Source organism: Anomaloglossus baeobatrachus, chromosome 5 (assembly GCF_048569485.1).
Source record: "Anomaloglossus baeobatrachus isolate aAnoBae1 chromosome 5, aAnoBae1.hap1, whole genome shotgun sequence".
Classification (NCBI taxonomy): domain Eukaryota; kingdom Metazoa; phylum Chordata; class Amphibia; order Anura; family Aromobatidae; genus Anomaloglossus; species Anomaloglossus baeobatrachus.
The window spans coordinates 335,784,743-335,812,169 of NC_134357.1; the positions used below are offsets into that span (position 1 = coordinate 335,784,743).

At 51.7% G+C, this 27,427-nt stretch overlaps 1 protein-coding gene across 3 annotated transcripts in view; it reads left to right on the forward strand.

The window, feature by feature from the left end:
• Positions 1-413: 413 nt before the first annotated feature.
• MYBL2 (MYB proto-oncogene like 2) overlaps positions 414-27,427 on the forward strand; it is a 70,953-nt gene continuing 43,939 nt past the window's right edge. For 2 of the 3 annotated variants that reach the window (XM_075347550.1, XM_075347552.1), the window contains exons 1-5: positions 414-513; positions 9,046-9,139; positions 10,124-10,195; positions 10,325-10,417; positions 10,518-10,738. In XM_075347550.1, the coding sequence (XP_075203665.1) occupies positions 494-513; positions 9,046-9,139; positions 10,124-10,195; positions 10,325-10,417; positions 10,518-10,738 (500 nt within the window). In that variant the 5' untranslated portion in view covers positions 414-493. The remainder of the gene's footprint in view (positions 514-9,045; positions 9,140-10,123; positions 10,196-10,324; positions 10,418-10,517; positions 10,739-27,427) is intronic. The other variant, XM_075347551.1, reaches the window with a different exon arrangement.

The following is a 27,427-nucleotide window of genomic DNA, read 5'->3' on the forward strand; positions in this document are numbered from 1 at the left end:
TCACACGTTGGTATTTGATTAGTAGTTTTCAGCAGTGCTTGTATGCCAAAGCCAGGAGAGAATGAATGACATAGAAAGGCTAGAATTGATTGTCCCCTGTGCTGTGTTGCAGACACTGTTGGTTTTGGTAAATGCTGATATGTGAAAATGAGGCCTAAAATCCCTGAGGTAAAAAACATCTCAGGAAAGGGAGAAAGCGCCGCTGCCTCTGGCGCCCCCTGCCGCCTCAGAGCGCTCATAGCCGCACGGTTCGCGCTGCACTAAACATTTCAGACTGAGCGCCTTTATTTGGGCACCTCCCCACTCTGCTCTCTGATTGGAGCGTTATTCCTCGTTACTCCGCCCCCTGTCACTGCAGCCTTTCCAGACGGATCACATCCGTGACGTCATCGCTTGTTCTCTGACCCCGGAAAGGGTGGACCTGAGCTGCGCGCGCAGCGGGCGGGAGATAGGAAAAACAATAACGCCCGAATTCGGCGGTCAGGGGATCGTCATGGCCCGGATGGGACGCAGGTGAGAGAGCGAGCTCGGGGGGAGCGGCGGAGGCTGGTTACGGTCGCATCTACCGCTGCAGGCGGGAGCTGCCGTGTACATAGCCTATTAGGTGATAGGAGCCTTGTGTCACGCGACCTGGCCCCTCTGGGCCCTTCAGTCCCAGTGACCCCTGCTCAGTAGTGTCCGGCCCTTGGTGTGAGTTTGTGCACTGCTCCAACATCATCCCCTGTACTTCTGTAACCCCTCCCCAGTAGAGCATGCGTGGCGGGGGGAGTCCTGCGCCCTGGTGGTGGTAAGGAGGAGGGGGGATGGAGCCCTGCGCCCTGGTGGTGGTAAGGAGGGGGGGTGGATCCCTGCGCCCTGGTGGTGGTAAGGAGGAGGGGGGATGGAGCCCTGCGCCCTGGTGGTGGTAAGGAGGGGGGATGGTGCCCTGCGCCCTGGTGGTGGTAAGGAGGAGGGGGGATGGAGCCCTGCGCCCTGGTGGTGGTAAGGAGGAGGGGGGATGGAGCCCTGCGCCCTGGTGGTGGTAAGGAGGGGGGATGGAGCCCTGCGCCCTGGTGGTGGTAAGGAGGAGGGGGGATGGAGCCCTGCGCCCTGGTGGTGGTAAGGAGGGGGGGTGGATCCCTGCGCCCTGGTGGTGGTAAGGAGGAGGGGGGATGGAGCCCTGCGCCCTGGTGGTGGTAAGGAGGGGGGATGGTGCCCTGCGCCCTGGTGGTGGTAAGGAGGAGGGGGGATGGAGCCCTGCGCCCTGGTGGTGGTAAGGAGGAGGGGGGATGGAGCCCTGCGCCCTGGTGGTGGTAAGGAGGGGGGATGGAGCCCTGCGCCCTGGTGGTGGTAAGGAGGGGGAAACGGAGCCCTGCGCCCCGGTGGTGGTAAGGAGGGGGGAACGGAGCCCTGCGCCCCGGTGGTGGTAAGGAGGGGGGAACGGAGCCCTGCGCCCCGGTGGTGGTAAGGAGGGGGGAACGGAGCCCTGCGCCCCGGTGGTGGTAAGGAGGGGGGAACGGAGCCCTGCGCCCCGGTGGTGGTAAGGAGGGGGGAACGGAGCCCTGCGCCCCGGTGGTGGTAAGGAGGGGGGAACAAAGCCCTGCGCCCCGGTGGTGGTAAGGAGGGGGGAACGGAGCCCTGCGCCCCGGTGGTGGTAAGGAGGGGGGAACGGAGCCCTGCGCCCCGGTGGTGGTAAGGAGGGGGGAACGGAGCCCTGCGCCCCGGTGGTGGTAAGGAGGGGGGAACGGAGCCCTGCGCCCCGGTGGTGGTAAGGAGGGGGGAACGGAGCCCTGCGCCCCGGTGGTGGTAAGGAGGGGGGAACAAAGCCCTGCGCCCCGGTGGTAAGGAGGGGGAAACGGAGCCCTGCGCCCCGGTGGTGGTAAGGAGGGGGGAACGGAGCCCTGCGCCCCGGTGGTGGTAAGGAGGGGGAAACGGAGCCCTGCGCCCCGGTGGTGGTAAGGAGGGGGGAACGGAGCCCTGCGCCCCGGTGGTGGTAAGGAGGGGGGAACGGAGCCCTGCGCCCCGGTGGTGGTAAGGAGGGGGGAACGGAGCCCTGCGCCCCGGTGGTGGTAAGGAGGGGGGATGGATCCCTGCGCCCCGGTGGTGGTAAGGAGGGGGGAACGGAGCCCTGCGCCCCGGTGGTGGTAAGGAGGGGGGAACAAAGCCCTGCGCCCCGGTGGTGGTAAGGAGGGGGGAATGGAGCCCTGCGCCCCGGTGGTGGTAAGGAGGGGGGAAAGGAGCCCTGCGCCCCGGTGGTGGTAAGAGGTAGGGAGGGGGGAAAGGAGCCCTGCGCCCCGGTGGTGGTAAGAGGTAGGGAGGGGGGAACGGAGCCCTGCGCCCCGGTGGTGGTAAGAGGTAGGGAGGGGGGAACGGAGCCCTGCGCCCCGGTGGTGGTAAGAGGTAGGGAGGGGGGAACGGAGCCCTGCGCCCCGGTGGTAAAGGAGATTTGGAGGGGGGGGGAGAAACGGAGCCCTGCACTCTGGTGGTGGTAGATGGGAGATGGAGCCCTGGTGGTAGTAGGAGGTGGGGGGAGCCCTGTGCCATGGTGGTAATAGGAGGTGGGGGGAGCCCTGGTGGGATCAATTTGAAGAGATACAAGACCCAGTGTGAAGCTTCTTGATAATCCCTGACCTCAGATGGTTTTGTCTGTATTGGTTTCTGAGCAGTGCCTTAGGCTATGTGCCCACGCTGCGGATTTACCGCGGATTTTGCCGCGGATTTGCCGCGGATTTCCCGAAAATCTGCAGCAGCGGCACTTCCAAGCCATTTCAATGGCATTTTGGAAATGCTTTGTCCATGCTGCGGATTTTTCCGCTGCGGATTTGCCGCGGATTTTGATCCGGAAAAATCTGCAGCATGTCAATTGTTTGGTGCGGATTTTTGGTTTTGAATGGGGAAAAAAAAATCCGCGGCAAATCCGCGGGTGCGGATTTGCCGCGAAAGTCGCGGATTTTCAGGCAGAAAAATCCGCAGGTACATTCTACCGTGGACACATAGCCTTAGCATCCCTAAGTACTGTATATTTCTGAGCGTTGGCGCTAATGGCTTTGCACAGCTGGTTGCATCGGTGGCATCTGTAGTTGGTGGACGTTGGTTGGCAGCTGTGAGAACCGCATCCTGACATCTTTATTAGTTGGTGTGGTGTCATTAGTGCGTTATGCAGCAGTGGGAGGCCGGCTAATCAGAAGATGCAGATGTCCGGTAAGAGGCGCGGTACTCATGTCTCCCGTCCAGTGGCCAGCCATTACTGCCGTGGCTGATAGACTTGGTCATGCGTTTCGATTTGCACCAACTTTTATGTGTTCAGATAATGTTTGAGAGTGTAAGCATTAGAGGGGTCACCTCTTCATAGTACGGGGATGCTCTGCAGATGAGGAATGCCAGACATCGCTTATTTACAGGGGTTGGAACCACCTCCAAAAATGGGAATGATTATGATCGTGTGTCCCCCATGTGACTGCAAGCATTGTTGCAAATGCTACAGGACTGATGGGCATAGCTGAGAAATAATTACATGAGGAAAATATCTTGTGCTCATCGTGATGTAACTGAACAGGCAGATGTTGGCTGTGTTATGCAGCCAGCATCTGTCTCCAACAGTAACAATCAATGGTACCATAGCTCATTTGGATGCTACAGTCAGTCCCTGGATGTGGCAGTTACATGTGCGCATTTGCCTGTGACACCTTGAGACCGCTGATGGGTTGCTATGGCAGACGGGCACTTATTAAATACCCTCTTGCTGCCATTTTGGTCCCTCTGTGGTATTACATTCACTATATAGTAATGCAATAGACATTCTTTATCGTGTGGAAATTAGAATACCTTCTTCTAACGTGTATAGGTGGTCAAATCGTGTAGAAGGAGATTTAAACGCATAATGTTAAAGATGACTTTCCTTTGTATAGTAAGCAAAACAAAAATATTTTCATCATTTTACATTTTTAAATTAATATAAAAGGAAAAGGGTCAAATGCAAAGGTTTGGGCACTGTACATGGTTAGTTCCTAGTAGCACCCCCTTTGGCAAGTATCACAGCTTGTAAATGCTTTCTGTAACAGCCAAGAGTCTTTCAGTTCTTGTTTGAGGAATTTTTCATCCATTCTTCCTTGGAAAGGTCTTCCAGTTCTGCGAGATTCCTGGCTCGTCTTGCATGCACTGCTCTTTTGAGGTCTAGCCACAGATTTTTCAATGATCTTTGTTTTGGTCCTACCCTCCTATACTTTCTCCACTTATCATAAAGCACCAAGAAACAAGCACAAATGTAGCCCACCAGCATTATCCCCTCCATATCATATCACCACTGTAGTTTAATAATAACATTTTTGTTTTTACTATTTTCTGTTGTCCAAACCTCAGTGCATCTAAGGGTTCGTGCCCACGATCAGGGTTCACAGCGTTTTGGATGTAGCATGTTTTTGCTGCATCCAAAACGCTCTGATGTACAGTACAAGCATAGTGGATGGGATTTTTAGAAATCCCTTGCCCACTGTGTGTGTACTACCTGCAGCTTACACTGACCTGCGGTGTGGCTTTCCGAGTCGCAAGCATATACATTTTTTTGCTGCGGAGATGTGTGTGTCCTCCACAGGGAGAACAGAGAGACTGCAACTGCCGGAGCCTGGATTGTGGGCATGAGCAGCTATGTTCTCTGCCAGAGTAGACTTGCGGCCCCGCAGGACACAGCGAGAGACCGCAACTGCCGGAGCCTGGATCGTGGGCATGAGCAGCTGTGTTCTCTGCCAGAGTAGACTTGCGGCCCCGCAGGACACAGCGAGAGACCGCAACTGCCGGAGCCTGGATCGTGGGCATGAGCAGCTGCGTTCTCTGCCAGAGTAGACTTGCGGCCCCGCAGGACACAGCGAGAGTCCGCAACTGCCGGAGCCTGAATTGTGGGCACGAGCAGCTGTGTTCTCTTGTGAAGGAGACTCGCTGCCCCGCAGGACAAAGCAAGAGACCGCAACTGCCGGAGCCTGGGTCGTGGGCACGAGCAGCTGTGTTCTCTTGCAGAGGAGACTCCCTGCCCCCACAGGTCAGGATTAGAGCTGAGCGAGTACCTAAATATTTGTACTCACTATACTCATATCGAATACTGTCTAATGCGTATTCATTCCGAATAGCGTGTGCAATGCAAGTCACTGGAGAAAAACTCGCAATGTAACAAGTAACCCGAATGCCGCACTATTTGTGCGAGTAACGAATAGTGCGGAATTCGGGTTACTCGTTACTTTGCAAGTTTTTACCCAGTGACTTGCATTGCACACGCTATTCGGAATGCATACGTGAGTATTAGACAGCACTCGTTATGAGTATAGTGAGTACGAATAGTTAGATACTCGCTCAGCTCTAGTCAGGACCCGCCACATCCAGGACGCAGTGGGTCCTGATTGTGTGCACAAAGCTTCAGATTGGCATGTAAAAAGAAAGTAAAATCCCTTAGCTACATCAATGGAAAAATAGAAACTGGATATTTTTTTTTTTTAAACCACAAAATTGTATTGACCTAATTTTACTGAGCTGTAAAATTGCATTTTCAGGGTTTTTTTTGTGCGCGTATGTGCAGTAAACACTGTTTAAACTAACCCCATGCCCCCAAAATATATATATTTTTGTTACCGTTTCTTAATATTTCTCCTGTTTATAGTACATTATGATAAAAGTAAGTGGAGTTCAAAATTAGCTTCAGCTGTTTACACAGATACGTTATGGCTCTTAGGCAATGTCCGCACTTTGCTTTTTTACCTGCTTTTTCGCTGCTTTTTCAACTGCAGCGTTTTAATGCCAAAATGCATGCGGTTTTCAAGCAAAGTCTATGGGAATTTGGGATTTCTTGTCCGCACTATGCTGTTCAAAACTCTGCGTTTTTGTGGCAGAAATTTGGCCCAAAACTCTGCTTTTTAAAGAAGCAACATGTCAATTGTTTTTGCCATTTGCGTTTTGAACTGCAAGTACCTCGACGCAAAGTGCGCACATAGCCTAAAAGCAGAGTTTTTGACGTGGCATTTTCTTGAGGCTTTTTCGATCAGAGAAAACTTGCGGACCCTTGAGATGTTTGTCAGTGGACAGATTAGTCAATTGTATGTCAGGCAGAAATGTCTCATTGCAATGTTGCTTTTTTCCCCCTTTCTGTAAACCATAGCTTTGAGTGCTAGACTTGTGTTTTCCCTTTGAAATTAATAGGGAGCTTATTGGAACAGTCTAAGTGGATTATGGAGGAAAATCTGCTGAAAAAACCCCTCTGTGTACTGCAAGTCTTTGCTAAAGGTACCGTCACACTAAGCGATGCTCCAGCGATTCCCCCCAGCAACCTGACCTGGCAGGGATCACTGGAGCGTTGCTACACGGGTTGCTGGTGAGCTGTCACACAGGCAGATCTCACCAGCAACCAGTGACCAGCCCCCAGCCAGCAGCGACGCGTGGAAGTGATGCTGCGCTTGGTAACTAAGGTAAATATCGGGTAACCAACCCGATATTTACCTTGGTTACCAGCGCACACCGCTTAGCACTGGCTCCCTGCACTCCTAGCCAGAGTACACATCGGGTTAATTACCCGATGTGTACTCTGCTATGTGTGCAGGGAGCTGGCACTGACAGCTGAGAGAGGCGGACGCTGGTAACGAAGGTAAATATCGGGTAACCAAGGAAAGGGCTTCTTGGTTACCCGCTGTTTTACCGTGGTTACCAGCGTCCGCAGAAGCCGGCTCCCTGCACATTCAGTTGTTGCTCTCTCGCTGTCACACACAGCGATCTGTGCTTCACAGCGGGAGAGCAACAACTAAAAAATGGCCCAGGACATTCAGCAACAACCAGCGACCTCACAGCAGGGGCCAGGTTGTTGCTGGATGTCACACACAGCAACATCGCTAGCAACATCGCTGCTACGTCACAAAAGTCGTGCCTCAGCAGTGATGTTGCTAGCGATGTTGCTTACTGAGACGTGGCCTTAAGGCCCTAGTAGTCCATGGAACAATGCAGACCCCCTGGTGGAGCCTACAGAAAGGAAAACTGCCTCCTTTCTTATACTATGTCATGTGCTGGACTTTGTCCTTCCCTAAACAGTCAATTCTGTCCTCTTAAAGGGAACCAAGCACCAGAAGTTTGCGATAAGAAGTGAAGGCCGTGCCATACAAGGCAGTAAGATGCTGAATCCAGGCATACCTGTTGTAGAACGTTCCGATGCACTGCGATTGACGGTTGCGTACTCGGTGCCATTTTAGTGAAGACAAAATTATTGTTGCAATGCGCATGCGCTGCCAACAACAGCAATGGCGGCACGGCGTGATATTCAGATAAAAGAAGGGTCAGACCAGGAGGAGAAGGAATAAACTTCGATGGCCTGACCCAAGGTGCAGGGCATTTCTGCAACTTTGAAACTTATTTCATCAAACGACTCTTTATGCGCCTGCCTTCAGCATCTGGCACTGCCTTTACTTCACATTGCAAATCCTGGTGGTTGGTTCTTTTTCAATGAAAACGTGATGTTCTGGATCATGTACATCCTCGTTTTTGAATTAGTCCTTACTATAACATTTTTATTATGAGGGTCCGGCTAGGTTCTGTTAGGCACTGGATCTGTTTTGGACATTAATTCTGTTTTAGCGTAGGAAGGAAGATTAATTGTGTTTTGTGTCCTAAAAATGGAACAGATTTTCCAGATAAGTAGCCTTTATGAATCCTAGTGAAATCTTGCGTATTTCAGAGCAGAAATCTACCTTTGTCATGTAGGCACAGCCTTTCACACACTGTGGAATGTCTCCCCCTGGATTACAGGAGCTCAGCTGCTAGTGACTTCTGTGGACAAACTTGTTGACTGTTTCTGGTTTCCGTCAGCGAAGATGTTAATTTAGCTGTAGAGTACAGCGCAGACTGTAACTTGGACCAAATGCAGACTGGGGCAGGTAGCATAGAGATCTGGCCAGCTTTCGAGCGGTGCCACCAGGCTGTAAAGCAATGCTTGGTCTGCATTTATTTACTGTATTTTTTGTTTTATAAGACTCACCCCAAATTTAGAGATATAAATAAATGGGGACCGTCTTATACTCTGTGTTGTCTTACTGGAGGGGGTCTGTGGTGGAGTGGAGTCACAGGAGGCAGAGGCGGTGCTGGTGAGGTCTGTCCTGGCAGCGGAAGCTGTGCTGACAGCGGAAGCTGAGTTGGCTGTGTGGAGCAGGCTGTAGGTGTCCCAGATGCTCTGTCGGCGGTCCTTGCGTCAAAGTAACGGCACCCAGAGCGGCGCATGCACAGACAGAGCTCTCAGCCAAGAGCTCCATCTACGCCCATGCTGACTCCGGGTGCCATCATTTGAACCCAGAACATCTGGGACAACTGCCGCACCAGCCTGCTCCATACAGCCACTGCAGCTTGCACAGGCAGCCAGTCGCACCGAGGAACGACCAGCCTGCCCGCACCGAGGGCGGCCAGCTGCCTGCGCCAATTCTCTACCTCCAGGTAAGCTATATTTGGATTTTAAGACGCACCCCATATTTTTATTTAAAATTTTTAGGAGGAAAAGTGCGTCTTATAATCCGAAAAATATGGTAATTTATTTTGCAGCTAGAATGGTGCTATAAATCTAAATCCCCTGCCCCTCGGTCTTATAGTCGTCCTCCAGCGTCTTCATCTGTTTTCAGCGCCACTCCTGTTGGTCTTTTCCAGTTTGTTACCTGCCGGCACCTCCAGGCTTTAATGAACTGCAACTCAAGTCTATGAGAACCTCGTTGTGGCCCTCATAGAGATGCATTGAAAGCTTGTGGTGTAACTTCAGACTTCCAACCAGTCAGAATATGTGATCACAAGATGGCGCTGATGGACTGAAGTGACTTAGAAAAAAAGGTGAAAACACCGGAGGGTGAATATATTATTTGGTTAAAAGCACTATTACAGCTCTGAAAAAAATGAAAATGCTGGAGTGGTGCTTTTAATTGCATTGTTGCTTGTTTTCACTCATTTAGGACCTGGAGACAAACCTGTAAATGTGTCTGCTATTGCAGCATGTATCTTATGCCCTTGCACATGCAAAAAGCTGCTGGCTCTGATATAAATTTACAGTTCCCTTTCTTTCGGCAGTGATGAATTGGAAGACTTGCATTATCAGGACACAGATTCGGATGTCCCAGAGCACAGGGAGAATAGAGTGAAGGTGAAGTGGACCCAAGAGGAGGTGAGTTTTGGGCTTCCTTTTACACCAGGCCTGGACAAACTTATCCAAGGTGGTATATGGGGTGGGTATGGCTCCTGTATGTCCACTATAATTGTATGGTGCTTGGTGCCAGTGGTTAAAGTGCAGTGGCCAAAACCTGAGGACAAGGCTGACTTTAATTCTCCTGTGGTCTGGTGTTTTCAATCCCTTCTCGAGGTCCCATCTCTAGTTCCCTTGTCTCCTGCTTTTTAAAAATCAGAAGTTTTCAAATGGAGAAATGACTTTCGCCCTATGGATGGATAAACTACCGTATTTTTCGTTTTATAAGGTGCACCAGATTATAAGACTCACCCCAAATTTAGAGAGAAAAAAAAAATAAAAATGGGGTCCGTCTTGTACTCCGGTGTTGTCTTACCGGAGGGGGGCAGCAGTGGTAGTGAAGCGGGTCACAGGAGGCAGAGGTTGTGCTGGCGGCAGTGGGTCAGTGGCTGTAGTCAGTGGAGGCAGCAGCGGCGGGTCCATGGTGTCAGTGGAGGCAGCAGCGGCGGGTCATTAGTGGAGCAGACTGGCGCAGTGAGTGTCCCAGTGTCCGTGGTCCCGGTTCAAATGATGGCGCCTGGAGTGGTGCATGCGCAGATGGAGCTCTCATCGAAGGGCTCAATCTGCGCACGCGCTGACTCCCGGCTCCATCATTTGAACTGGGACACTCACCGCACAGCCACCTGCCCACATGCACAGAGTGGCAGCCAGCAGGCCGCCCTCCCACCTTCAGAGAGAGGCAGCCGGCCTCCAGGACAGAGAGGGAGCCAGCACTGACAGGCACCCGGCTGCCCGCACGCAGACACAGGCACCCGGTTGCCGCACAGACAGCCCCCCCGGTAACCTATATTCGGATTTTAAGACGCACCCCTCATTTTCCTCCCAAATTTTTGGGAGGAATAGTGCGTCTTATAATCGGAAAAATACGGTAATTACACGCCCTGTAGTAACTTTTTGTTTCACCAGGATGAACTGTTGAGAGCCTTGGTGAAAACATATGGACAGGGTGAATGGAAATATATATCCAGCCACATGCATGTGAGTAGTTCTGAGCAAATGCCCTCCTGTCATATAAGCGCATTACCCATCAGTTCTTTGATTTCTCATATTCTTTTATGCCTTCTATAAAGTTACACATTATTTTTTTTTATCTCCTCTTTTAATAAGAATCGGACAGAGCAGCAATGTCAGCACCGATGGCTCAGAGTTCTTCATCCTGACCGCGTCAAAGGACCTTGGACTAAAGAGGAAGATGAGAAGGTGAGTTGTCTGTGCATTAGTAACTAAGACAAGATCACAGAAGTGTCGTCATACTGAATCACTCACCCTGGTGTTATTACATGATCCCCTATTCATGCAGGTTATTGAGCTGGTGAAGAAGTATGGAACCAAGCACTGGACACTCATTGCAAAGCAGCTGAAGGGAAGGTTGGGTAAGCAGTGCCGAGAGCGCTGGCATAACCACCTCAACCCAGAGGTGAAGAAGTCCTCATGGACTGAAGAGGAAGATCGTATTATCTGTAAAGCACACAAGCTTCTTGGCAATCGCTGGGCAGAAATAGCAAAGATGTTGCCAGGGAGGTATGTAATATTTTATTACTTTAAATTTGCAAATATAACAAATTTGTTATACACAGATGGGGGGAAAAAAGCATTCAAATATCCAAAGGGGTTGTCTTATGTATTTAAATGGGTAACATTGATGAATACAATGGTATACTGTATACAGAATACAGTATGTGCATGCTGAGTGTTGGCTCTTATTGTAAATCATTGCTCTTAAACCAAGTTACAAATTTTTAGAAAGCTTTACTTGTCTTGCAAAATGCTCTCAAAGTTACTCTTAATCCAAGATTTCACTGTACTATGTTTTTGCCAATGAAACCTTTACTACAGGTGGAATGCTATTTAATGGAATCTGTTATTTGGATCAGCCCTTCTAAGGCCGGTTTCACACCTGCGTTCAGTGTAATCCGCCGCTATGGAGAATAGCGCAGGCCATTAACGCACTGCGCTATTCTCCATAGACTTGTATGGACGACGCACTGTAACGCAAGTGTCTGCGGAATTCGCTGACTGTTCCCGTCACGTTCTACTCGGTATGTCCAGCAGAACGATCTAAATAGTTAAAAATTGCTCCTGGTCTCTCTCCCCCCCCCCCCCCCCCCATCTCTCGTACTCACCGATCACCGACGCGGCGCTGCACGGCTGTCACAAAGCTCCGGCGGCTTTTCCTCTTTTGAAAATGACGGCCACTCATTAATCCATCTCGTACTCACTGCTTTCCCCGCCCACCGGTGCCCATGATTGGTTGCAGTCAGACCCGCCCCCACGCTCAGTGACAGCTGTCTCACTGGAACCAATCACAGCCGCCGGTGGGCGTGTCTATATCGTGCAGTAAAATAAATAGTTTAAAAGAAACGACGTGCGTTCCCCCCCTAATTTTGATACCAGCCAAGATAAAGCCACACGGCTGAAGGATGGTATTCTCGGGGTGGGGAGCCCCACGTTATGGGGAGCCCCCAGCCTAACAATATCAACCAGCAGCCGCCCGGAATTGCCGCATCCATTAGATGCGACAGTCCTGGGACTCTACCCGGCTCATCCCGAATTGCCCTGGTGTGGTGGCAATCGGGGTAATAAGGAGTTAAATGGCAGCTTATAGCTGCCACTAAGTCCTAGGTTAATCATGGCAGGCGTCTCCCCGAGATACCTTCCATGATTAACCTGTAAGTGAAAGTAAATAAACACAAACACCCGAAAAAATCCTTTATTTGGAATAAAAGACAAAAAAAACACCCTCTTTCACCACTTTATTAATCCCCAAATACCCCTCCAGGTCCGGCGTAATCCACAGAGGTCCCACGACGCTTTCAGCTCTGCTACATGAAGCTGACAGGAGTGGCAGTAGAACACGACCGCTCTCTATCAGCTCCACACAGCAACTGAAGTGAGCCGCACGATTAGCTGTGCCCTCATTCAGGTGACCCGCGGACACAGCTCTCGGGTGGAGGACTTCAGCTGTGGCCACGGGTCACCTGAGTGACGGCAGCGCTGATCGCACGGCTCACTGCAGTCACTCAGGGAATTTGCGGTCACCTCTCTCTCCTCCTGACTGCAAATCTCCTTTCCCGGCGAAACATTAAAAACAAAACAAAACGTTCTTTTAAAGGAATCCGTTACCTTTATTAGCTCACTATTTGCAATGCATCAGTCACATGCGTCACACAACGCACTGTGACGGATGCCTCACAACGCAAATGTGAAACCGGCCTAAGCCATTTATATGGACATGCAGGTCATAGGAAACAGAATAAAACCTTTTATCTACGATCCTATGTGTTTACCCCAGAAAAATCCACAGTTTTCTCACCATTAAAAATAGATCAAGAAAAACATATTCATTAATGCCACTTCTGTAAATGTCTGGTCTACCAAAGAATAAAAATTCTCATACCGTATATGCCATAAAGAAGAAAAATGAAAGCACCAACACTATGGTTTTTCGGGCACCACACCACTTTAAAAAATCCAATAAGAAGCGATCAAATCATTGTATGTACTCCAACACATTAATTATTAGGTCATCTCGCCGCCAGCAAAAAGCAAGACTCCATTGACTCAAAAATGTTGCATGTCTTGTGAAAATGACCCCCAGCAATATTTAATTTTCTTTTTCGCTCCTAAATGGGAGACCCAGACAATTGGGTGTATAGCTATTGCCTCCGGAGGCCACACAAAGTATTACACTTAAAAGTGTAAGGCCCCTCCCCTTCTGGCTATACACCCCCAGTGGGATCACTGGCTCACCAGTTTTGTGCTTTGTGCGAAGGAGGCAACACATCCACGCATAGCTCCACTGTTTAGTCAGCAGCAGCTGCTGACTATGTCGGATGGAAGAAAAGAGGGCCCATACGAGGGCCCCCAGCATGCTCCCTTCTCACCCCACTTCATGTCGGAGGTGTTTGTTAAGGTTGAGGTACCCATTGCGGGTACGGAGGCTGGAGCCCACATGCTGCTTCCTTCCCCATCCCTTTTTACAGGGCTCTGGGTGAAGTGGGATTCTATCGGTCTCCAGGCACTGAGGCCGTGCTCCATCCACAGCCCCTGGTATCTGCTGGACATGGAGCGGAGTATCTTCAGGGACATGGCCCTGCTACATGGAGGTACTCTGTGTCCCTGTGGGGACCGCGCAGACACACGGCAGCACTGCTGGGTGTGTTAGTGCGCCAGGGACAGCGGCGCTGTCCGCACTAGTGCCATCGCACACCACAGCGTTGCTGGGTGTGTTAGTGTATTGGGTGACTACCGCGCTAACCGCCGCTGCCGTTTTTATTTAAGGCGCCGCTGGGATTTGTGGTGCGCCGGGGACTTCCGCGCCGGCCAGCACTGATATGCCGGCCGCGCTTATTAACTCGAGTCCCCGGCTTCTGGGCCTAGTCTCCCTTCGTTACCGCCCACAGGCCTGACAGTCAGGGTAGGGGCGTGACGCTGCATAGCACAGCAGCGCTGAGAGCTGGAGTATGTTTTGCATACTCCACCCCTCTCACTGTGTGCACTGTGAAACCGGATTCCCGCACTTTCTCAGGCACGCCCACGGCTTCCTTCTCTACACAGGACGCCGGCAGCCATTAGTGTCAGTTTCTGTACGATACAGAGACAAGTGTGGAAGACCCTGGCATTCTGATAGTCACACAATCGCTGCAACAGGCGTTAAGCAGCACCTGTGGTGCTAACCCCACTAGTGCAGAAGTGCACTTATAGATATGCTTGTACTATATACATTGCACTGTTTGGTCGCACGTTGTATATACCCTCCTGGATTGTGCGGAGGAGTTATCAGCATATTCTCTGTGTAAAACAAAGGTGCAGAACCACATGTTTTTCTATGCAGCCGGTACAGCATGTACGGCTATACGGCCGGCAGGTTACATAGACCCCCATTGTATCCAACTCAGCCGGAGTCTCTGCTAATGGCCAGAGGATGAGGACGGTGTCTGCAGTATTTACTGACAGATTTTCTGAGACTATGGCTATGATACTAGAAGCCTAGCAGTCCGGACATGTCTCTCACAACATGGGCACTGTTGAATCATTGATCCATGGCCCCCCTCAGTGTGAACAACTAACAGCTCCGGGAATGTCACACGCATCCCAGAGTCACGGCTCTGCACAGACGTCAGTCCCAGACAGCCTAAGCGGGCTCACTATGAGCGGCCCTCGGTTTCATCAGGGTCCTAGCAGAAGGACTCTCTGTGTAATGAGGCGGAAGTAGCGGCTCAGGATTCTGATCCTGAGACCGCTCTCAATCTGGATACACCTAATGGTGACGCCATAGTGAATAATCTTATAGCGTCCATCAATAGAATGTTGGTTATTTCTCACCCAGCTCCTCCAGTGGAGGAGTCAGCTTCACGTATTTTTCTGGACCACTCTGCCTTCAGAGAGGCAGTCCAGGAACACCACACTTATCCAGATATGCGCTTCTCCAAACGGCTTAGGATACACGTTATCCCTGCCCCCTGACGTGGTCAAGGACTGGACCCAGTGTCCCAAGCGGCATCCTCCAATCTCCAGGCTTGTAGCTAGATCCATAGTTGCAGTGGGAGATGGAGCTGCACTTAAAGATGCCACTGACAGACAGATGGATCTCTGGTCTAAATCCATCTATGAGGCTGTCGGCGCACCGTTGGCTCCAGCATTCTCACCCTTGGGGCACTCCAAGCTATTTCAGCTTGTCTTACACAGATTGACACGGTTACACGTACATCTGTGCCGCAGGTGGCATCCTTAACCTCTCAAATGTCTGCATTTGTTTCTTACGCGATTCAGGTTGCCCTAGACTCTGCGAACCGTGCGGCAGTAGCCTCCGCTACTCCGTGTTTTTAAGCAGAGCCTGGTCTGCTCGTTAAGTGAATGGAAGGCAGATTCTGCTTCCAAAAAAGGGTGCTTAACCAGTTGCCTTTTTCTGCTGACCGACTGTTTGGTGAGCGTTTGGATGTAACCATTAAACAGTCCAGGGGTAAGGATTCATCCTTTCCTCAGCCCGGACACAACAAACCCCAACAGAGCAGGAGGCAGTCGGGGTTTCGGTCTTTTCGAGGCTCGGGCAGGTCCCATTTTTCCTCGTCCAATGTGGACTCAAAAGGATCAGAGGAGCTCAGATTCTTGGCGGGCTCAGTCACGCCCAAAAAAAGAGACAGTCTGAAAACCCGCTTCCAAGGCGGCTTCCTCATGACTTGCGGCCTCCTCTCTCCGCATCCTCGGTCGGTAGCAGGCTCTCCCGCCTTGGCGATATTTAGCTGCCATAGGTCAATGACCGTTGGGTGTGAGACATTCTGTCTCACGGGTACAGGATAGAGCTCACTTCTCGTCCTCCAACTCGATTCTTCAGAACTTCTCCACCTCCCGGCCGAGCCGCTGCTCTTCTGCAAACAGGGTGCACTCTATAGGCAGAAAGAGTGATGACCCCCGTTCCTCTTCAGGAACAAGGTCACGGTTTTTACCCCAAATTATTTGCGGTGCCTATAAGAACGGGCCGTTCCGTCCCGTTCTGGATCTAAAACTGCTCAGCAAGCTCGTGGACACCAGGCGGTTCCGGATGGAATCCCTCCGCCATGTCATCGCCTCAATGTCCCAAGGAGATTTCCTAGCATCATTAGGCATCAAGGATGCTTATCCACACGTGCCGATTGATCCAGAGCACTAGCGTTTCTACGCTTCGTTATAGGAGACGAACACCTTCTGTTCGTAGCTCTACCTTCCGGCTAGCGACAGTCCCACTGGTCTTCGCCAAGGTCAGGGCAGCAGTAGTCACAGTCCTGCACTCTCAGGGTCACTCTGTGATCCCATATTTAGACGATCTACTTGTCAAGGCACTCTCTTAGGAAACATGCCGACACTGCCCGAACGTTGCGCTGGAGACTCTCTAGAGTTTTGGGTGGATCATCAACTTTTTAAAGTCAGATCCGACCCCGACCCTATCGCTAACATATCTAGGCATGGAGTTTCATACTCTCTCAGCGATAGTGAAGCTTCCGCTAGACAAACAGCATTCACTACAGGCTGCAATCTCTTCTTTAAGAACCAGTCGCACACATTAAGACGCCTCATGCACTTCCTACGTAAGATGGTAGCAATGGAGGCAGTTCTTTTCGCGCAGTTTCATCTGCGTCCACTACAATGTGACATTCTCCGCCAATGGGACGGGGAGTCGACCTCCCTCAACAGAGTCGTCTTTCTTTCTCAGGCGGCCAAGGAATCTCTACGGTGGTGGCTTCTTCCCACCTCATGGTCAAAAAGAAGGTCCTTCCTATCCCCATCCTGGGCGATAGTTACGACAGACGCGAGTCTATCAGGGTGGGGAGCAGTTTTTCTCCACCACAGCGCTCAGGGTACGTGGACTCAGCAAGAGTCCACCCTTCAGATCAATGTTCTTGAACACAGAGCAGTGTATCTTGCCCTACAAACCTTCCAACAGCAGCTGGAAAGCAAGCAAATCCGACTTCAGTCGGACAACTCCACAGCGGTGGCATACATCAACCACCAAGGAAGAACGCGCAACCGGCAAGCCTTCCAGGAAGTCCGGCAGGTTCTGATGTGGGTGGAAGACACGGCATCCACCATATCCACAGTTCACATCCCAGGCGTGGAAAACTAGGAAGCTGACTTCCTAAGTCGCCGGGGTGTGGCCGAAAGGGTATGGTCTCTTCACCCGGACGGGTTTCAGGAGATCTGGCGCCGCTGACAGAGGCCGGACGTCGATCTAATGGCGTCACGGCACAACAACAATGTGCCAGCTTCATGGCACGGTTTCACAATCATCGAGCTCTGGCGGCAGACGCCTTAGTTCAGCATTGGTCGCAGTTCCAGCTACCTTATGTGCCACCTCTGGCATTGTTGCCCAGAGTGCTGCGTTAGATCAGGACCGACTGCGGCCGCGCCATCCTCGTCGCTACAGATTGGCCGAGGATGTTGTGGTTCCCGGTTCTGTGGTGCCTCACGGTAGGCTAACCGGGGGCACTACCAGACCAATCAGACTGGCTGTCTCAAGGGCCATTCTTCCATTTGAATTCTACGGCCCTCAACCTGATGGTGTGGCTTTGAGTCCTGGAACCTAGTGTCGTCAGGATTACCTCAGGACGTGGTTGCCACCATGAGACAGGCTAGCATACCAACGTCCGCCAAGATTGACCACAGGACGTGGAAGATATTCTTATCTCTGTGCTCGGCGCAGGGTGTTTCTCCCTGGCCGGTTGCATCGTCTATGTTTCCTTCCTTCCTGCAATCTAGGTTGGGAAAAAGGGTTGTCGCTCAGTTCCCTTTAGGGACAAGTCTCAGCGCTATCTGTATTTTTTCAGAAACGACTTCCTCAGGTACGCACGTTCCTACGGGGAGTTTGTCTTCTCAGCACTCCGTACAGGCGGCCGTTAGAGCCCTGGGATCTGAACAAGGTTCTAATTGCTCTCCAGATGCCGCCTTTCGAGCCTTTGAAAGAGGTCTCCCTTCCCGCTTTTCTCGGGAAGTGGCCTTCTAGTAACGGTCTCGTCTCTTAGGAGAGTTTCCGAGCTAGCAACGCTCTCATACAAATCTCCCTTCCTGGTCCTTCACCAGGACAGGGTAGTTCTGCGTCCGATTCCGGAATTTCTCCCTAAGGTGGTATCCCACTTTCATATCAATCAGGATATCACCTCACCTTCTTTGTGTCCTCGTCCAGTCCATCAATTTCAGAAGGATTTGCATCTGTTGGTTCTGGTGAGAGCACTCAGGTTCTACTTCCCGCATGGCGCTCCTGCGCCACCCGGATGCACTCTTTGTCCTTGTCGCTGGTCGGCGTAAACAGTCGCAAGCTTCTGAATCCACCCTGGCTCGGGGGATCGAGGAACCAATTCTTGAAACCTACAGTTCTACTGGGCTTCTGGTTCTCTCAAGGCTGAAGGCCCATTCTACCAGAGCCGTGGGTGCATCCTGGGCATTACGGCACCAGGCTACGGCTCAGCAGGTGTGTCAGGCACCTACCTGATTGAGTCTGTATACTTTTACCAAGCATTTTCAGGTGCATACCTACGCTTCGGCAGACGCCAGCCTAGGTAGATAAGTCCTTCAGGCGGCGATTGCCCACCTGTAGGAAAGGGCTGTTTGACGGCCCTATCACGAGGTATTCTTTTACCCACCCAGGGACTGCTTTTGGACGTCCCAATTGTCTGGGTCTCCCATTTAGGAGCGAAAAAGAAGAAGGGAATTTTGTTTACTTACCGTAAATTCCTTTTCTTCTAGCTCCAATTGGGAGACCCAGCACCCGCCCTGTTTTCTCGGGGTTTTTCTGTTTTTTCGGGTACACATGTTGTTCATGTGGTATGGTTCAGTTCTCCGATGTTTCCTCGGATTGAATTGGTCTTTAAACCAGTTATTGGCTTTCCTCCTTCTTGCTTTGGCACTAAAACTGGTGAGCCAGTGATCCCACTGGGGGTGTATAGCCAGAAGGGGAGGGGCCTTACACTTTTAAGTGTAATACTTTGTGTGGCCTCCGGAGGCAATAGCTATACACCCAATTGTCTGGGTCTCCCAATTGGAGCTAGAAGAAAAGGAATTTACGGTAAGTAAACAAAATTCCCTTCTTTTATACTAAACTTCTGAGTTCTTTTTCAGTACTTTAAAAAAAGTAAAATATAAACAAAAAAAAAATCAAACCCATAATGGATGTTTGCCTTAAAAGCAAAGCACAAAGCAACTTTAGAATTGCCATTTTTTTTTTTTTCTTGCCACCATTCATCCATGGGAATGTAGTTTTTCTCGTTTTTCAGTAATTGAATGGTGTCATTCAAAACTACAAATTGTCCCACAAAAAAACAAGCCCTCATACCTGTCAGAAGAAATGTAAAGTTATTGCTCTTGGAAGAAAGTGAGGTAAACAAACAAGCAAGAATACAAAAAAAATTGCTGCTCTAAGGGGATAAAAGCACACTGAATACAGCTTTGACTTTATACTAATCTATAAATACAAAATTACTTTCTTGATTTCTTGCCCTACTTTTTTTTTTTTATTATTTTTAAAACACTGCCCATGTCTTGGAGATTTCTCAGCTGACACTGGCTATTAAAGTGCACCAATCACCAGTATTTTCCTATATAACCTAAAGCCAGTGCTGTACTGGCACTATCATGCTGATTCTACACATACCTTTAGTTGTGAGATCGGATTTATAGCTTTTGAAACACAAGCAAGTAAAGTTTGTAAAATGAACAGCTTTTCTTTATCGTTCCTATGGGAGACCCAGACCATGGGTGTATAGCTTCTGCCTCGGAGGACACACAAAGTACTACACTAAAAAGTGTAGCTCCTCCCTCCGATATCTCCCTGGATAACCAGATATAGCCAGTTCAATGCTTTGTGTTCAGGAGGCACACATCCACACATGCATTCTCATCTGATTTTTGATTTTAAAGAGTTGGAAGAAAAGCGGGTCCAAGCCTGGACCCCCGGCATGTCCCTTCTCACCCCACTGTGTCGGCGGTGTTGTTAAGGTTGATTTCAGGGCTGGAGCCTTACATGCCGCGCTCCTTCACCATCCCTCTGGCTCTGGCTTGAAGTGGGAGCCAGCACAGTTCTCACTGCCTTGCAGGAGACCAGTCTCCATCCGCAGCCCTTTCAGGATCCTGCCGGACGGAGCACTCATCCCTCAGGGACCTGGCCCTGCGTCTCACACGCTAAGTATTTGAGACGTTATTGTCGGGGGGTCCCTTGCACTTTATTGTTGGGGAGAGTGTGTTATTTAACTTTTCTGACATTTCCGGCCGGTTCTCTGGTTTTCACCTGGCCGCTTTGTAAAATTTAGGCCCCGGCTTCGCCTGAGGCCTAGTTTCGTTTTCACTGCCCCTGCATGTCAGTCATGCAGAGGGACAGTGCGGCACCGGCCGTTCGGCACAGGGGAGGACACTCCTCTCTGAGGAGATGTTTCCCTCCCCTGTATATCTCCTTGGCCCTCCGGATCCCGCTCTTTGACTAGGCCCTGCCCCCTCTCCTTGCTCCGGCGCCATTTTATCAGCGTTCTCATACCGATCGGCGCTGGCTGCAGCATCTCTGCATAATCTGTCTGGGGGTCCGAGCTGTGGGATCCGGAGGGCACACAAACGGTTTGGTAAGCCACAACCTCCGGTTGTGGACCTTCTTATACACTCTCTGGGGGTCATTCTGGCTCAGAGCCCCCACCTCGGCAGCATGTCTCACACTAGGAGCAAGGCTGTACTCAATATGCACTGCATGTAAGCTCGTACTGCCTGAACCGAGCACATATCCACATTGTGATGCCTGCTCTAACATGGTGGTGCCTCAGCCTGGAGTCTCCCCAGTGGTCCCTCCGGCTGCTCCGGCCCCGGTGGCTGAACCCCCGGCTTGGGTAGAATTGTTCTCTAAGTCTATCTCCCAGTCCTTTGCCGACTCCATGGGAGAGTTGTCCCGGACTCTGCTGAGCATGCATCAGCCCCCTTCTCAGAGCGCCTCTGCTGCTACGGCTCGCTCTGCAGAGCTCACAGAGGATTCTTCATCTGCTCCCAGACCCCGTCCTCCTAAAAGGAGACGCAGGGTCCCCTCTCCTTCCTCGTCCCGCGGCTCTGATTCACGAGCTGACTCGCAGGACGAGGAGGATGTCTTTACTGGGGGCTCGGACGCTACCTCCATGTGCCCCAGTGATCTGACCGAGGGTGATGCAGATGTTAGTGATTTGATTGCGTCCATTAATTCTGTACTGGACCTCAATCCGCCAGTATCAGAGGAGCAACCCTCTCTGGCAGAAAAGCACCAGTTTACCTTGCCTAAGAGGACAAAGAGTGTGTTCTTTAACCACTCCAGTTTTCAGGCCACTGTGACCAAGCCCAGAGCCTGTCCTGACAAACTCTTCCCAAAGCGTGGTTCTGGTGACCGTTTTCCTTTTCCACCAGAGGTGGTCAAGGAGTGGGCTCACTCACCAAAGGTAGACCCTCCGGTGTCTAGACTCAGCCCGGACAGTTGTATCAGTGGCTGATGGCACCTCACTTAAGGGTTCCCACACACCGCCAGGTTGACCTTCTGGCCAAGTCTGTATATGAGGCGGCAGGGGCCTCGTTCTCCCCATCTTTTGCAGCAGTGTGGGCTCTCAAAGCCATCTCTGCTTCTCTAGAGGAGATGCATTCCCTCACTAGGGACTCTATGCCTGAAATGGTTGCCTTAACGTCCCAGGCTTCAGCCTTTTCATCCTACGCCATGTCTGCCATGCTGGAGGCTTCTCACCGCACTGCGGTGGCTTCGGCTAATTCCCTCGCTATCCGCAGGATCTTGAGGCTTCGAGAGTGGAAGGCAGACACTTCTTCAAAGAAGTACCTTGCTGGGCTCCCATTTGCTGGGTCCAGGCTGTTCGGTGAACAACTGGATGAAATTATTAAGGAAGCTACTGGCGGGAAGAGTACTTCCTTGCCACAGACTAAAACCAGGAAACCTGTCCAGGGAAGGAACCAGTCGAGGTTTCGTTCCTTTCGTTCCTCTAACTGGTCGTCCTCTAAGCCCTCTGCCTCGTCCACTAACTCAGCCAAGGACCAGAAGCCTAACTGGCGCAAGAAGCCTCGTCCACAGAAGTCCGCAGGAGCTGCTGCCACCAAGGCAGCCTCCTCTTGACTATCTGGTCGAACCAGCAACGTCCTTGGTCGGTGGCAGGCTCTCCCACTTTGGCGACGTGTGGTTTCAACACGTCTCCGATCAGTGGGTGCGGGATATCATCTCCCACGGCTACAGGATAGAATTCTCTTCCAGCCCGCCAAACAGATTTTTTCTGTCAACTCCCCCCTGCTCCAAGGCCGCCGCCTTCTCTCAGGCTGTGGCATCCTTGCAGGCCAACGGAGTAATTGTACCGGTTCCCGCCCGGGAACGGTTCAGAGGTTTCTACTCAAATCTCTTCCTAGTCCCCAAAAAGGACGGTTCCTTCCGGCCCATCCTGGATCTCGAGCTTCTCAACAAGCATGTTCAGGTGCGGCATTTTCGCATGGAGTCTCTGCGATCAGTCATTGCCTCAATGACCCAAGGAGATTTCCTGGCATCCATCGACATCAAGGATGCCTATCTGCATGTGCCAATTGCAGTTTCACACCAGCGTTGGCTACGTTTTGCAATCGGAGAGGAACATTTCCAATTCGTGGCTTTCCCCTTCGGGTTAGCCACGGCCCCTCGAGTATTCACCAAGGTCATGGCAGCAGTGGTTGCGGTTCTGCACCTCCAGGGGTTGGCAGTGATTCCTTACCTGGACGACCTTCTAGTCAAGGCTTCATCCAGTGCAGACTGTCAGCGGAGTGTCTCGCTCACTCTCGCCACGCTTGTTCAATTCGGGTGGCTTGTCAATCTGCCCAAGTCCACTCTGACTCCGACCCAGAAACTCACGTACCTAGGGATGCAGTTCGAGACTCTGCCGGCACTTGTCAAGCTGCCCTTAGTCAAACAGCAGTCCCTCCATCTGGCGGTGCGCTCTCTGCTGAGGCCCCGCCGTCATTCTATCAGGCACCTAATGCAGGTGCTGGGTCAGATGGTGGCGTCAATGGAAGCGGTTCCCTTTGCCCAGTTCCATCTGCGTCCTCTGCAGCTGGACATTCTCCGCTGTTGGGACAAGCTGACTTCTTCCTTGCACAGGTTGGTGGCTCTGTTGCCACAGACCAGGGGCTCTCTTCAGTGGTGGCTTCAGCCCCTCTCTCTGTCTCAGGGACGCTCCTTCCTGGCCCCGTCCTGGGTGATTCTCACCACGGATGCCAGTCTATCCGGCTGGGGAGCAGTATACCTCCACCACCGAGCACAGGGCACTTGGACTCCGTCCGAATCAGCCCTCTCGATCAATGTGCTGGAAATCAGCTGTGCTCCTAGCTCTCGTAGCCTTTCACCACCTGTGGGTGGGCAAGCACATTCGAGTCCAGTCAGACAACGCGACAGCGGTTGCCTACATCAATCACCAGGGCGGGACTCGCAGCCGCCTGGCAATATTGGAGGTTCAATGCATCCTTCAGTGGACGGAAGACTCCAAGTCCACCATATCCGCAGTCCACATCCCAGGCGTAGAAAACTGGAAGGCAGATTATCTCAGCCGTCAGGCCGTGGACAGCGGCGAGTGGGCTCTGCATCCGGCAGTGTTTCGGTCAATCTGCCGCAAGTGGGGCACTCCGGAAGTGGATCTAATGGCATCCCGACACAATAACAAGGTCCCGGTTTACGGTGCTCGCTCCCACGATCCTCAAGCCTTTGCAGCGGACGCGCTGGTTCAAGATTGGTCCCAGTTTCGTCTGTCTTACGTGTTTCCCCCTCTAGCTCTCTTGCCCAGAGTCCTGCGCAAGATCAGAATGGAGGGCCGTCGGGTCATCCTCATTGCTCCAGACTGGCCCAGGCGAGCTTGGTACCCAGACCTGCTCCATCTGTCCGTAGAGGTGACGTGGCATCTCCCGGACCGCCCAGACCTTCTCTCACAAGGTCCGTTTTTCCGCCAGAATTCTGCGGCTCTCAGATTGACGGCGTGGCTCTTGAGTCCTGGATCTTGACGACTTCTGGCATTCCTCCTGAAGTCATCTCCACTATGACTCGGGCTCGGAAGTCTTCCTCGGCCAAAATTTATCACAGGACTTGGAGAATTTTCCTGTCCTGGTGTCGTTCTTCCGGCCATGCCCCTTTGGCCTTTTTCCTTGCCGACCATCCTGTCCTTTCTACAGTCCGGTCTGCAGCTTGGACTATCCCTCAATTCCCTCAAGGGACAGGTCTCGGCTCTGTCAGTGTTGTTCCAGCGGCGTATCGCCCGGCTGGCTCAGGTGCGCACCTTTTATGCAGGGCGCATCTCACATCATTCCGCCTTACCGGCGGCCCTTGGATCCCTGGGACCTTAATCTGGTCCTCACGGCCTTGCAGAAACCCCCCTTTGAGCCTCTTAGGGAGGTTTCTTTGTTTCGTCTTTCACAGAAAGTCGTCTTTCTAGTGGCCATAACTTCCCTCAGGAGAGTCTCTGATTTAGCTGCGCTCTCTTCGGAGTCACCTTTTTTGGTTTTTCATCAAGACAAGGTGGTTCTCCATCCGACTCCGGACTTTCTCCCTAAGGTGGTATCTCCTTTCCACCTTAACCAGGACATTTCATTGCCTTCCTTTTGTCCGGCTCCTGTTCATCGCTTTGAGAAAGCGTTGCATACTTTAGATCTGGTGCGGGCGCTCCGGATCTATGTGTCACGCACCGCTGTTCTTAGGCGGTGCACCTCTCTTTTTGTGCTGACCACAGGTCGGCGTAAGGGCCTCTCTGCTTCTAAACCGACCCTGGCTCGTTGGATTAGGTCGGCCATTTCTGATGCCTACCAGTGTTCTCAGGTGCCTCCCCCGCCGGGGATCAAGGCACACTCGACCAGAGCGGTCGGTGCCTCTTGGGCTTTCAGGCACCAGGCTACGGCTCAGCAGGTCTGTCAGGCTGCCACTTGGTCTAGTCTGCACACCTTTTCGAAGCACTACCAAGTGCATGCTCATGCTTCGGCAGATGCGAGCTTGGGCAGACGCATCCTTCAGGCGGCTGTCGCCCATTTGTGAAGTTAGGTTTCGCCCACTTCGCAGTTTTCTGTTTATTTACCACCCATGGACTGCTTTGAGACGTCCCATGGTCTGGGTCTCCCATAGGAACAATGAAGAAAAAGAGAATTTTGTTTCCTTACCGTAAATTCTTTTTCTTATAGTTCCGTAATGGGAGACCCAGCACCCTCCCTGTTGCCTGTTGGCAGTTTCTTGTTCCGCGTGTTATCACCGGCTGTTGTTGTAGACAGAAGCTCCGGTTGTTCCGGTTTTTTTTGCTCTATCTCTACTGGTGGGTGGCTATTCTCCTTCAGCTTTTGCACTAAACTGGCTATATTTGGTTCTCCAGGGGGTGTATATGCTCGGAGGGAGGAGCTACACTTTTTAGTGTAGTACTTTGTGTGTCCTCCGGAGGCAGAAGCTATACACCCATGGTATGGGTCTCCCATTACGGAACTATAAGAAAAAGAATTTACGGTAAGTAAAAAAATTCTCTTTTTTGAATGGCAGCAGCTGCCTATCGGATGATAGCTGGGGTGGGTTTTCATAGTGATTCCCTCCCCCCTGCCTGCCCGTCCTCCCCTATTTGTTATTTATGCGAATTCAATTATAGAAATGTTTTACTAAGTGACTAGAAGGACCTGAGCTGATGTCATACCCATGTGACCAGAAGGGACTGACACGCAGTCAACAGAAAAATGTTGCGCCCTGGTATTAGCTATGTTGGCTGAGGCCCCACCCCTTCTGGTCACATGGGTACGACATCAGCACAGGTTCTTTTAGTCATTTAGTAAAACAATTCTATGATAGAATTAGCATAAATAACGGGGAGGACGGACAGGCAGGGGGGAGGGAATCACTATGAATACCCACCCCAGCTATCAGCTAATCAGCAGCTGCTGCCATTCAAAAAGCTGCTCATTTTACAAATGTTACTTCTATTTCAAAACCTATACATCCTAGCTGTCAACTAAGGGTAAGTATAGAATCAGCCTGATAGTGCCATATAGCACTGGCTTTAGGTTATATAGTAAAATCCTGTGATTGGTGCGCTTTAAAGCAGGACTATTGTGGCTATAAAAATGCCTTGTTAAAAGACCACTGATCACTAGTCTGAGGCTGAAGTGCTAGCGGAGTGCTATGCCCCTTCAACTCCATGAACTTCTGACATATTTCCACCCCACAATATAGTTTCATATATCATTTTTTCTTTGTCGCTCCATTGGGAGACCCAGACAATTGGGTGTATAGCTTCTGCCTCCGGAGGCCACACAAAGTATTACACTTAAAAGTGTAAAGCCCCTCCCCTTCTGCCTATACACCCCCCGTGCATCACGGGCTCCTCAGTTTTTATGCTTTGTGCGAAGGGAGGCTGACATCCACGTATAGCTCCACATCTTAGTCAGCAGCAGCTGCTGACTAGGTCGGATGGAAGAAAAGAGGGCCCATATCAGGGCCCCCAGCATGCTCCCTTCTCACCCCACTCTGGTCGGCGGTGTTGTTAAGGTTGAGGTACCCATTGCGGGTACATAGGCAGGAGCCACATGCTGTTTTCCTTCCCCATCCCTTAAGGGCTCTGGGTGAAGTGGGATCCTAATCGGTCACCAGGCACGGGGACCGTGCTCCCTCCGCAGCCCCTGGGGAATCTGCTGGACAGGAGCCGGGTATCGTCAGGGACAAGGCCCTGCTACTGTGAGGTACTCTGTGTCCCCGTGGGGACCGCGCATGGAGCGCTTGTGCCATACACACTGCAGCACTGCTGGGTGTGTTAGTGCGCCTGGGACTACCGCGACGGCCGCGCTTATTTGCCGGCCGCGCTTATAACTTTAGTCCCCGGCTTTTGCGGCCTAGTATCGCATATTCCCGCCCACAGGCCTGCCAGTCAGGGGAAGGGCGGGACGCTGCACAGGACGTCAGCGCTGAGGGCTGGAGCATACTTTGTATCCTCCTCCCCCCTCACTCAGCACAGTGGGACACTAGATTCCCGCACTTTCTTGGGCACGCCCACGGTCCCCTCCTCCCCACAGAACGCCTGCAGCCATTCCTGTCAGCACTTCTGACGCTGGAGAGGAGAGACAACACTGGGAGGCTCAGGCAGGGAATCTGGTGATCACACAACCGCTCTGAGCGGTCGGTAAGCAGCACCTGAGGTGCTGGCCCCACTGAGTGCCGAAGTGTACATATATATATATATATGCCTATATGCTATACATTTACACTGTACGGTCGCACTGTTGATTTTTGGCTATATACCCTCCTGGATTGTACTCAGAGGAGACAACAGCATGTCGTCCTCAAAAAGCAAGGGTGCCAAAGCACAGGCTTACTTTGCAACCTGTACCTCATGTGCGGCTATACTACCGGCAGGTTCCACTGACCCTCATTGTGTGCAATGCTCGGGCCCTGTGGCACTTACTCAGCCGGAGCCTCTGCTACTGGTGGCCCAGGTGGAACCACCTGCTACCACTGTCCAGGTGACAGGGACGGAGTTTGCAGTTTTTGCTGACAAACTGTCTGAGAGTATGGATAAATGGTCTGCTAAGATACTAGAAGCCTTACAGTCCAGACCAGTGATTCAGGCCCCGGGCACTGTTCAATCATTGACCCCAGGCCCCCCTCAATTGGAGCAGCAAAGTGCTCCTGGGGTGACCCATAGGTCCCAGGGTGAGGTCTCTGACACAGACCGCAGTCCCAGGCCGCCTAAGCGGGCTCGCTGGGAAATTCACTCG